This window comes from Cavia porcellus, unplaced genomic scaffold (genome assembly GCF_034190915.1).
Source record: "Cavia porcellus strain 051 isolate PalLab524CR breed Dunkin Hartley unplaced genomic scaffold, mCavPor4.1 scaffold_10, whole genome shotgun sequence".
Taxonomy (NCBI): Eukaryota; Metazoa; Chordata; class Mammalia; order Rodentia; family Caviidae; genus Cavia; species Cavia porcellus.
In genome coordinates, this window is record NW_026947493.1 from 45,185,161 (window position 1) to 45,198,473 (window position 13,313).

At 33.3% G+C, this 13,313-nt stretch overlaps 1 protein-coding gene across 1 annotated transcript in view; it reads left to right on the forward strand.

Annotated features, from left to right (window-relative positions):
• Positions 1-13,313, forward strand: part of CUNH8orf34 (chromosome unknown C8orf34 homolog) — a 403,828-nt gene that overhangs the window by 369,343 nt on the left and 21,172 nt on the right. The window contains 1 exon segment of the mRNA XM_063257427.1: positions 1,691-1,784. Coding sequence (XP_063113497.1) covers positions 1,691-1,784 — 94 coding nt within the window.

Consider the following 13,313-nt stretch of genomic DNA (forward strand, 5'->3'; position numbering starts at 1 on the left):
CCCCAGTCTCCTAATTGATCTTTTTGTACATATTAAGATTTACACAGTGGGATAAAATTCTATGGATTTCAACATGTTTAATGCTTTGGACTTTCTATTATACAGAATAGTTTCAATACCCTAAAAGAGTCTCTGTGCTTTCCCCTTCCTCCTACTCTCACACTCCTGGAAAACTATACTTTTTTAAAAAAAACTTTTGATTGGGACTGAACTTCCCCAGAAATTCCCATCAAAATCAAAGGTTAGCAAATAAGATTCTCTCTCCTCTGGAAGCTGTTTTAAGCAAATTAGACATTCAGTTTCCTAATGTATGTTTCTTAAATTTCATGGATTATGTTTTTTTTTTTTTTTTTAACAACTATTATTTGCATGAACAAAAACAGGAAAAGCTCAGGTTGGAGGAAAAGATCATTGAAACAGAAAATAATGACTGGGTTTGAAAGGTCCAAAGAGTTTGCTAACAGATCATACAGATTTTTGTTTTTAACTTGCAAATTTATTTGAAAAGATTTGCTTGAATTCTACTCAATAAATTTAAAATTGTTACTTATTTTGTTCAAAAGGAGACAAGATTTAGAATCTTTCCCGTCTCCTTATTTTCTCTTCCTCCTCTCTTTTCTTTTCTTTGTTATTTTCTCCTACAAAAATATTTACTCTGACTTCCCCTTATTTTGTGGCAGGCACTATAATAGACTTTGAAAATGCAGAGAAGGAAATGGTTACCCATGCCTTCAAAAACCTTTCATGTTATTACGAAGGCAGGAAAATATAAGAGGGCAATGCAGTGCAATAATTGTTCTATTGGTACAGCAGGCACGTTAAGGAACAGAGGATTAACCCTGCCTTTAAGGGTGAGGGAAGGCTTCCAGCTGAAATGACACCTGAGCTTTGGAGGAGGTTCACGTTCGAGAGAGACAGGAAATGTAGTGTAAAACATATGGTTGGTTTACAGTTAAAGCGGCTCTCTAATTACAACTAGAGAGATGGATGAAGAATAGAAACAGTAATGTGGTTGGTCAAGCCATCAAGGATAGATCTTGAGGGCCTTCAGTTAAATTTTTGTTTTAGGAGTAATGAGAGAGCCACCAAAGGGTTATTAGCAAAGTAGTGATAATGTCATAAAGTTGAATAACCAGTGGGGAAAATTAAAGAGTGCACAAAACTGATCTTGATTCTCATTGAAGAAAATTTAAATTTTGATGGGAAAGGAGTACATTTCATGCAATCTAATGAATATTTGAATGAAATATTTTATGATATTTTAAGAATGAGTTCCAGCATGTCCTTAAAGTTTAGTTTTTTTTTTTTTTTTTTTTTATCTTATTAAGATTCTAAATCTTGTAATCCCAGTAGTTGGAAGGCTGAGGCAGGAGGACTGCTGCAAATTTGACACGAACCTGGGCCATGAAGTAAACTTGAGACCAGCCTGAACTGCATAGCTAGACCCTGTGTCAAAAAGAGAGAGCGAGAAAAAGATTCTGTATCTTACTAAAAAAAGAATGTTAAAAATCAGTTTACAATTCTATGTCTATGACATGAAAATGAATATAAACTTAAAGCTCTTCTGTGTCATGGAATAATTTTTCTTATAGGTTTTGAACATGCAATCTGTAGAGACAATTGTTTCACTCATATTGGTATTTATGATATCAATCTAGAGTTTAATCTAAAATAATTTGCTCCCTGGCAGGATGAATCCTTAAAGCAACTTCAAGTAATTCATCAACCATGGCTCTTGCCAAGTGACACAGAAAGTGAAGGAATAGAAGCAGAACAAGACAAACGTGAGTAGTCACTGCTGTTTGCTGACACCGTGCTTTACCCAGAGGAAATTTCCAATAAAATTTTCATACCATTAAAAATCTTCCAAAAAAATCCAGACTCATTAGGAAGAACAATAAAGATAAGCTTATGCTTCCAGTCTTGGCTGAGTGATGATAAAATTATTATATAAAAATCCACAAACTAACCTTTGGAACAGAAAGAATTATTTTTCTGAAATAAACCAACATAGAATGTTGGGCAGAAATACAAGAGAATTATGTTAGGGACAACTTTTGATTATTTTATAATTTCAAACTATGTGAGGGTTAGGTGGTTATTATAAATAAAAATATGTTTATTGGTTAAATAAGTAAATTTATGTATGTAGGAACTATTCGACAAAGTGATATTATTATAGAACTTAAGATAAATAGAATATATTGCTCTTGATTTAATTATGAAAGGGCATAGATCAGTATACTATGACTTGGCTCATGTCCTGACCTCTAGAGGTTTTGTGACAGTCACGTGCAAGGGTTCTGCAATCCTGTTGAGAGGTTTGGGTCTGAATTATAGAGAAATCGCATGAACATTTAAAATAGTAGGTTATCATAAAAATTTTACCAATAGTACCCTATGGAAAGAATTGCATATGATAACCTATTGTTTTAACTGGCAGAATTAATTAATAGCTTTCTCGAGCCAAGATCAGTAGAGATGGATATTATATTACACAGGTAGTGTCATGAAATTATGTGTCATGGAATGGACAAGAAATTACTTTTCCAGGTGAAAAGGCATTTCACAATATTATCCCACTTCCATAACCTCACGTCCATGTAGCCAGAGGTAGTAGGGGGAAATGTAAGGATTAGTAGCCCCAGAGCAGAGGTGAGTTCACTGCCACTCAGCTGGCATATTCAGAGATGCAGTGAAAAAAACATGGTCACATATGAGGGGCATTTTCCACAGGAAAATTTTTTTTGAAAACTGAAAGAATAATGTTCTTTAAGTAAGTAGTAAAAGAAGAGAATACTTTGGAAAACCTTTAAGCAAGAAATATTAAGCAAAATTGTCTAGGAATACAATTGTACTCACATCATGAAATACAAAGAAGAGTTCTCCAAATCTCAAACAATGGGGCTCAGAACTTCTATGGAAAAAAATGTAAACACAAGCACACTCATTTCCTCTTCCTCCATCCCATATATTTAGATATTACATAGATTATTTATTCTGGAGTTTGTGTCAACATCAAATTTTTCTAAGGATTTTGTAATTTTTTATTTAAAAAACCTTCTAGAAATGATGCATATGTAATGCATAGTATAGATAATTTGTGCCATTTTAAACCCAACAGAGAGATAATTAGGCAAGGAACCATGTTCATTGCATTAGGCTTTACTTTATAATAGAATAAAATGTAAATGTAAGAAAATAATCAGAATAGTGATTCCAAGTTCAAACTTGCTTCCTTGTCTCAAATCCATGTCTCTTATCAGTATCAAGACTAAAAAATGTAGCTTAATGGAGATAAAATTCCCTAGAATTTCCTTCTACACTTGACATATGATACATATTACCTTTTACATGTTATCTTCAGGAGATTTTGATAACAAGTTGTAATTTTCTCCTCTTTTACTGTAACATAAATTATTTTTGAGGGTATACCTGTTATCTTTGCATACAATAAGCCCTCAATAAGTTTCAGAACATAAAATAAATGAGCAAAAGAATGTGTGAACGAATGGATTCCATTGATTCTTTCCAACTTGCTTAATATGATAGAAATGTAAAACCAATAATAATTGTGACTATGCATAATTGTTGCAAGATATTTATGGTTTTATTAAAATTTTAATATTGATTCATAGTTTTATTCATGAATTTTACTGAATGGTCTATCAATCACTCTAAAGAAGGCTATTCCTGAACACTTGTAAACATAGACCTAAAACCAAAAACATTTGATCTCAGTAATGTTGTGCTGGGATGTTACCCCTGACAATGGTAAATTGTTTGAAATAAAATCAGGGTTGAGATAATTAGATGATAATAGGAACCATCTGGAAATGAAATGCTAGTCAGTAGCATAGTCAGGTTCATAGCACAGCCTCATAACATGGACATGCAAATATTTTTCAAGAGTAGCTTCCAGCAGAGGTGCGGGGACATTGCAAGCAGTAACCACGGAAGCAGAGGTGTGTCTGCTCTTACTTGCCCTCCATACATCTGCTTTGTGGAAAAGCTGGCAAGATAGATATAGACTGTCTCCTTCTGTTTTCTCAGTGAAAGGAAAATAACTGAAAAAGCTCTGCAATCTCAGTATCTGATTAGAGTTTTTAGGTTCATGTACTAGAAATTTACATGTGTGGAAGAAATCAAGGTTATCATTTCAACAGTAACACTTGTTTCTGAACTCCGTTTTCTATACATAATACCTAGGTAATCTTATGAAATTCTCTAGTTATTCTTGAAACAAAATAATAATGGGGGAAAGTTTCCAGGAAAATTTTAAAATAATGTCAGAATCTTTGCAGTGGTGCAGATTTCTTATTGCATCATGTTAAAAAAGTTGAACTCATATAAATTTTATAAATGAGCAACTTTGAAGAAAAAGTATCATGAATAATTAAATGGGAAGCTTTATACATTTTTATTATGAAAAAGATAATCTTTGATTAAGTAGATTTTTTTTCTTTACTATGCTTTCAGAAGAAAAATATAAATTACAGATACAAACAAACTCTTTTTTTTTCCCTTAAATCTGTCAAATTATACACTGAAGTTAAAGATATCCATAGATACATATACCTACCTGGTTACTCCATATTCTTGGGTAGGACTTTGAGCTTACTGAACCAGAATCCTTGTGTATAGAACTAAGATCTATGTGTTTTGATAATTCTTTATGTTTTTTTTGCATATTTTAAAGATTGAAATTACTGAAAGGAAATTTTTAATTAGTATAAACATATTTTTCAGACTGTACTCCATGGTGCTACTGGATTTCTCTAGGCCGCTTTCTCTTAATATGCGTTAAGTTTGGGTGTAAAAAATAAAATATAGGTTAGAGAAAGAAGAAAATAAACTTAAAAGAACAAATGTGAAGGAAAACTAAAGGGTACATCCTCAGACTATGGGTTCAACTCTTATAGAGTTAAGTTGCTAAACATCTACAGTCTAGCCAGTGTCCCCTAAGTGTATTTTATATTTTCAAAAATATGAATAACCAAGGTAAAGAACAAACTAGAGAAAAACAAAAACAAAAGAATCAAATAAACTAAAATAAAAACAGAAAACCAAACAAAGTAGGCTAGGGATATAGCTCAGTAGCACAGTGCCTGCTTGGCCAGCATAAGGTCTTGAAATTGATTCCCAGTACCAAAACAACAACAACAATAACAACAACAATAAAACAGCAAAAAAATCAAATGCCTAATGAAAAAAGAATCAGAATGGTGTCTAGAAGATAATGGTGTCAGTCATAAGTAATACAGAGTATAAGAAAAAAATTTGACCTACAATTTATGATACATATATGAATGCATATATATCTCACATTACATATATATATACTATATGCACACATGTAGCTTATGATATTCATATATATACATACTATATATAATATATTATATATAATTCATACTTCTAGAGGAAAGAAAATATAGAAAGACAGGCAATGATGAAAGATAATGAAAGGTATCTCCAGAATTAATAACATGTTTTGATTTTCAAAATGGGAAACAGAATAAACACTACCTAATATTCACTTTGTAAAAACATATAACATTACTGAGAGAAAATTCTAGAAAAAAAGTATTTAAGATGCTTATGAATAGTAAATTTGAACTTAGAATTTAATGAAATCTCATCATTGGAGAATTCATAGCTCCAATAAGCTGGGGTGGAGTGAATCCTATACCAAAAGAGCTATTATATGTGACTAGAGGTTGACAATCACAGACTTTATTGAAGGAACCACTCTTTCAATTAGAAAAAGAATTGATTTTAGAGGGAAATTCAAGAAAGAAACAAAGATGTACAAAAGATTGATAAACTGTTGGAAAACTTTAAGGATTGCTAAAATAATATTGTTTTTCATTAAAAAAATAAAAAAAACAGAATAAGGAGAAAATAGAAAAAGTAAGTCCAAAATTTTTTTTAATTAAAGAAGTCAGTGTATGATATAAATAGAAAGGCAAAAGTGCTATTCGATAGCAAATAGTTTTTTTTGTTTGTTTGTTTTTTTGTTTTTTGTCTTTTTCTTTTTTATCGGTACCGGGAACTGAACTCATGACCTCCTGCTTGCAAGGCAGGTGCTTATGCCACTGAGCTAAATCCCCAGCCCTCTGATAATAAATAGTTTATTAAAATAACACAAATTGTGTTTATAGCTATGTGGTCTTTAACCAAAGTAAAGTGCAGTTATTTACAAGTCAGTTATTTACTATACATACAAAAACAGAATACAGGAAATGAATTTTATTACATTTTCCAGCAAAATAAAATAATAATGAATAAGTTATTATAATAAATAATAAATATGTTAAATATGTACTTAATTCTATTAGCGTAAAAATTTTGATCTTTTAAAGTTTATTGTCTTTTAAATAGATCAACATGGATAAAATTTTAAAAACTATAAATGTTTTAAAGTGTTAATTTCTAAGTTTAAATTATAGTGAAAATTTTTAGAACCTAAGAAAAGGTAACACTACATTGTTATTTAAACTTTATACATTTTGTTTATTTTTTATAATTTGTTCTTTAAATTTTAGTTTTAAAGAGAGTAAAATTAAACAATCAAATAGAACAAACAGATCATAAGATAACAATGTAAGAGACACATTTCAAAACAAGACAACCTGAGATCTTCACTGTTTATCATATTGTCTCTTGTTTTCTTCCAAATAGTTATCCATGTCTTCACATACAATGAATTCATACAGAACACAATAGTATAAAATTGATCAGAACAGGATGATGAAGGCATTTTAGGTCTTCAAGACCAGACAATAGGGAAGTCAACATGGTTGCCATAATGTCTCTTGTTTTTTTCAAAGTAGCTGTCCACATCTTCATGTATGCTGAAATTAAACAGTACAACACAGATTAAAATCACTCTGAACAAAGAATAATAGCATTGCTGGATTTCACATCATGACTCTACGGAATTAGCACTGGGTACCTTGGTGTTTCTTTTCCTTCAATGTAGCTGTTCAATTCATCGTGCATTATATTATTGATTCTCATAAACTTTTTAGAAGTTCTATGCATGTGTGAGTCTCTATATGTATACCTATCTTTTCTGTATTAGAGGGAAAAAACAAAACAAAACAAAACAAATTCCTAGAAAAATATGAAACGAAAAAGACATATAAACAACAATAGCAAAGAGCCCAGAACACTGATAATATAAGCATTCAAAACAAGGTGGTATGAGCATAAGTAGGGTTGTTATTTTACATAATAATCTTCAAGAGTTTGTCAGATCACGATACAATAGTATGCATAATTGTTCCAATCCTGTGAATGTTAACTGTTTTGTTCCAAAACTTACAGAGTTTGTAGCACAATCATCTTAGCTATCCTGTGTGTTTATATAATTTTAGACATATTTTATTTTCCCTTCCTTTTCCTCATTTTTCCCTGAGATATTATTTTTCCCCATTAAGCAGATTCTTATCCTTTCACTGTATTTACTGAGTTTTTTGTATTTTATGTACTCTTATCATTTCTTACACTATATGGTATTTACACATGTGAGTTTGATTTATTTCACTTACGACTATATCTCGAGTTGCATCCATTTGCTTATAAATATCTCAGTGTGCCCATTCTTTATAGCTTTTATACTCCATTGTATAAAAATACCACATCTTTTTTATCCATTCCTCAGCTGATGGAAATTTAGGGTGTTTCCAAGATCCGGCTATTACAAATTGTGTTGCTATAAACATGAGTGCACATATATCACTGTGGTATGATGTTTTCAGTTCTTCTGGGATTATGCCCTGAAATGGGATAGCTGGGTCAAATGGGACCTCCAATCCCAGCTTTTTGAGGAATCTCCAGACTGACCTCAATAGTGGTTGCACTAGTCCACACTCCAAACAACAGTGCAGGAGTGTTCCTTTTCCCCCACAGCCTCTCCAGCATTTTTTGTTGGTAGTTTTCTTTATCCTGGCCATTCTTTCTGGAGTGAGATGGAACCTCAGTGTTGTTTTAATTTGTATTTCTCTAATGAAAATTATGCTGAACATTTTCCCATGTATTTATTTGCCATTTGTATTTGTTTATCTGAGAACTGTGATTCATCTTAGATGCCCAATTTTGGAAGGGGTCTTTGAATTCTGGGGATCTGATTTTTAAAAAATTCTTTATATATTCTGGACGGAAGTCCTTTGTCTGAGGGACCATTCACTAGGATTTTTTCTCAATCTGGGTTTTCTTTTCACTGTGCTGGAGATTTCTTTCAACATGCAAAAACATTTTAATAGTATATGATCCCAATTATTGATTCTGTGAAGTATTTCACATGCAGTTTGATTCTTGTTCATGAATTCTCTACCTACCCTCTGTCTTCAAGATTTCTACCTACTTTGGCTTCCAACAAATTTAGTGTTTCTGTTTTAATATTTAGATCTTTGATCCATTTAGACTTTAGTACATCGTGATAGGCATGGGTCCAGGGTTAGTTTTCATCATGTGGTGAACCAATTTTCCAGCACCATTTATTGAAAAGACTATGTTTCTTCTACTGTGTTTGTAGTTATAGTTGTAGTTGTAGTTGTATCTTCCAATCTATTCCATTGATCTTCAGATCTATTTTTATTCCAGAACCATGCTTATTTTATTACAGTAGCTTTGTAGTATAACTTCATGCCAGGAATTGTGATGCCTCATGCCTTGCCTTTGCTGCTTAGAATTGGCTTTGCTATTCTAGGTCTCTTCTGGTTCCAGATGAATTTTAGGAGTGATTTCTCTATATCTGTGAGGAATGCTAGTGGCATTTTGATTGGAGTTGCATTAAATCTGTATAACAATTTTGGGTTTATGGACATTTTCACAATGTTTATTCTTCCTATCCCGAACAAGGATGTCTTTCCATTTTCTGAGGTCCTCTTCAATTTATTTTTTCATGGTATTATAATTTTCCCTGAATAGGTCTTTTGCTTCTTTTGTTAGATTAATTCATAAGTATTTCATCTTGTTAGATGCTATTGTGAAGTGTGTGGCTTCTCTTATTTCTCTCTCAGTGGTTTTGTTGTTAGTGTATGGCAATGCTTTTGATTTTAAGTGTTGACTTTGCATCCACTTACATTACTGAATTTATTTATTATATCTAGGAGTCTTTCAATGAAGTTTTGGGGGTCTTCTATGTAGAGTATCAGGTCATCTGCAAATAATGATAATGTAACTTATTTTCCTATCCTTACTCCTTTTATTTCTCTCTCTTGTTTAATTGCTCTGTGTAGTATTCCCAGCACTATTGAATAGGAGTAGTGATAAAGGACATCTTGGTCTTGTTCCTGGTTTTAGAGTAAAGGCTTTCAGTCTTTGGCCATTAATATGATGCCAGTTGTTGGTTTACCATCGATGGTTTTTATCATATTGAGGTAAAGACTATTTATTCCAATTTTCTGTAAGGCTTTTATCATGAATAAGTGTTGGACCTTATCAAAAGCTTTTTATGCATCTATAGAAATGATCATATGGTTCTTATTTTTGACTCTATTGATATGGTGTGTTACATTTATTGATTTGTGTGTGTTTAATCATCCCTGCATTCCTGTGATGAATTCTACTCAGTCATGGTGTATAATCTTATGATTTGTTGTGTTCTGTTTGCCAAAATTTTATTGAGAATTTTTTCATCTATATTCATTAGGGAGATTGGCCTGTAGCTCTCTTTTTTGGTTGGGTCATTCTCACATTTTGGTATTAAAGTAATGTTTGCTTCCAAGAATGAAATAGAAAGAATTGCCTCTCTTTGAGTTTCAATGAAGAGTTTGAGGAGTGTGGGCATTAAATCATCTTTGAATTTCTTGTAGAGTTCCTGTGAATCCATCTGGGCATGGGCTTTTCTAAGTTGGTAAGGATTTAATTACGTTTTCAATTTCCTTAATTGAAATTGCATTATTCAGCATTTTTACATCTTCTTGACCCAGCTTTGGTAATTCATATGTTTCTAGGAATCTTTCCATTTCTTCTGTGTTATCAAGCCTGTGAGACTAGAGGTTTTCGAAATAGATATTGATGATCTTCTGTATTTCCACAGGGTCTGTAGTGATTTCGCCCTTTTCATTCCTCAGTGCATGAATTTGAGTTTTTTCTTTCCCTTTTAAAATAAGATTGGCTAAGAGCCTGTCAATTTTATTTATTCTTTCAAAGAACCAACTTTTTGATTCATTGATTCTTGGTATTGTTTTCTTAGTCTCTATTGCATTGATTTATGCTCTGACTTTTATAATTTCCTCCCTTCTTTTGTCTTTGGGCTTGATGTACTCTTCTTTTTCTAGATGTTGATATAGCATAGTATGAGATATAGCATCAGATCGTTTACATGTGTTTGTTCTGTATTCCTAATGTGGGAGTTCACCACAATAAATTTTCCTCTGAGGACTGCTTTCTTTGCATCCCACTGGTTCTGGTAAGATGTATTTGTATTTTCATTTGCCTGTAAATATTGTTTAATTTCTTCTCTAATTTCCTCTGTGACCCACTGATTGCTCAGGAGTGTATTTCCATGTGTTTGTGGGGCTTTTGAAGTTTCTTTTGTCATTAATTTCTAGTTTCATGGCACTATGATCCCATAACATGCATGGGATAATTTCAATTCTTTTGTATTTAGTTAAGCATGTTCTGTGGGCTAGTATATGGTCTATTTTAGAGAGCATTCCATGTGCTTCTGAGAAGAATGTATATTCTGATGTTGGTGGATATAGAACTCTATATATGTCTACAAGGCCATTTGTTGACAAGTGTGCTGCAGTTCTGTTATTTCTTTGCTGATTTTCTGTCTAGTTGATCTGTCCTTTTGTCAATAACATGTTAAGGTCTCCTGTTATTATTGTGTTATAAATTATTTGATTTTTCACTTCTGTTTATATTTGTTTTGTATAGCTTGGTGCTCTGGAATTTGGTGCATATATATTTAAGACTGTTATAGCTTCCTCTTGAAGTTTTCCCCTAACTAGTATCTAGTGGCCTTCTTTATCTCTTTGGATCATTCCTGGTTTGAAGTTTACATTGTCTGCAAACAGAATAGCTGCCTTGCTTTTTTTGGGATCCTGTTGCATGGAGTATTGTTTTCAGTCTATTAGCTTCCTTTTAGGTTAGATGGGTTTCCTGTATGCAGCATATGGTTGGATGTTGTTTCTTGACTCATTATGCCAGTCTGTTTCTTTTAATTGGTGAATTGAGGCCATTTGCATTAATGGTTATAACTGACATAAATTGATTTACTTTTGACATGTTATCTTTCTGTTGTTGATTATTTACTCTTCCAATCTGTTTATTTGTTTGCCTTGCTTAGTGTTTTTTTCCTGTGTCTGTCTAGGATGTCTTTCAGTATTCTTTGCAATGTTGGTTTGGTGGTTATGAAGTTCTTTAGCTGTTCTCTGTTGTGGAAGTGTCTTATTTTTCCATCCATTTTGAGGGGCAGTGTTTCTGGATACATCAGTCTGGGTTGGAAGTCATTTTCTTTTAGGATCTAAAATACTTCATTTCATGCTCTTGTTGACTTCATTGTTTTGTTGAGAAGTCTGCTATGATTCTGATAGGTTTTCCTTTATAGGTTATCTTTCTCTTGTCTCTAGCAGCTTTTAATATTTTGTGCTTATGTTGGATTTCTGGGATACTGATTATTATATATCTGGGTGTAGTTTTATTTTGCTTATGGTTATTTGGAGTTCTATATGCTTCAGTCATCCATGTGTCGGTTTCCATTTCCATGTTTGGGAAATTTTCATCTATTGCTTCTGTAAATAGCCTGTTGATATCATTTGTGTCATCCCCTTCTTTTTCATTTATCCCTATTAATCTTATGTTGTTTTTCTTTGCATTATCTTGCTGCTATTGAATAGTTTCTTCCTGGTTCCTTGTTATTTTTAAAAGATCTTCCCTTTCCTGTTCACTAGCTGCAGTCTTGTCTTTGAGGTCTAAAATTCTATCTTCACTTTCATTGAGGCAGTTTTGCCAACTTTTCATGCAATTTTTGATTTCCTATATATTCTCTTTCAATCTGCTTCATGTACTGTTTGTTTCTTATATTGTTCATTCAGGGTTTTCATCTTTTTGCATTGTTTCTCTAATTTTTTTTATCTATGTCTTGTTTTGATGTTTTTAACATTTCTGTCATTACTTTTATCATTTCTTCTTTTACCTGGGACACTATTTCTGATTTGAGTTTTTTTATAGCTTCCTGGAGTTCTTTATTTGAGTACTTATCATTTCAGGAATTTCAGGTGTATGGCTAATATTTTCTTCTGTGTCTGTATCTCCTAGGCTTGCTTGAGTTGGGCTGGAATTTTGAGATTGCATTTTGCTCTTTTGTTTTGTCATTTTCCTATATTTTCACACATCGAGTGGTGTTTCAAAGCTTCCCCTGCACTCTGGGAATCACCAGGCTTACTTTTGGCTCCCAGGGCAGACAGTAGGCAATTGTTAGCCACTTGAAGTTTTCTGAGTATGGGCCAGTTAGGACGACAGGGACTTCCTGTGATTTGAGACATAGGGCATGGTCTTCCTATCTGGAAACAATGTTCCAAGGCTTCCCTATGTGCTGGGTTTCAACCTGTGCATGCTCACAGCTCAGGACTGGATTCAGGTCCCTGCCAGTTGCTTGGAACTCACTGGGTGTGGCTCAGTTATGCCTACTTGAACCTCCCATGCATCTTCTGGCGATTTCAAACATGGGGTTTGGTTTTACTGCCTGGGAGCCATGTTCCAAGGCTTCCCTGTGTGCTGGGTTTCAACCCATGCATGCTCAGGGTCTGGAACTGAATTCAGGCCCCTGCCAGCTGCTTGGAGTTCACTGCATGTGGCCTATATATTTTGACACACCAGAAATTAATGTTAGGAGCTAAAGTTGGCAACTTTGATCCAATATCTATCTATGTGATATAGGACCTTCAGATTATATAGGGTAAGTAAATGTAACTCACAACCTGCTATGGCCAGTATGCCAAGTTGTGTTCCCCAAAATTGAAGAATGAATTGTAAGGAACAATGGAAGTTAAGAACAGACAATTTTATTTAGAGGCAAACAGCTTCTGAGAGAGACAGGAGAGCACTTGAGTGGGCTGCCAATGAACCCGCTTCTCAAAGGAAGTTTTCCAAATCACCAAGTGAGTACAATGTCATTGGTCAAAACTATGATCAACCAGTAGGATAACAAGGATAGCCACCTAGGTAGTGTTGATCCAATGGGGAAGCAGGTCACATAACAAGTATTACACATAAAGCACAAAGAACTTTTCAGGAAGACATGGGTCTGGGGATCTTGGTCACCCACCAGGTGGACTGACATCCAGACTATT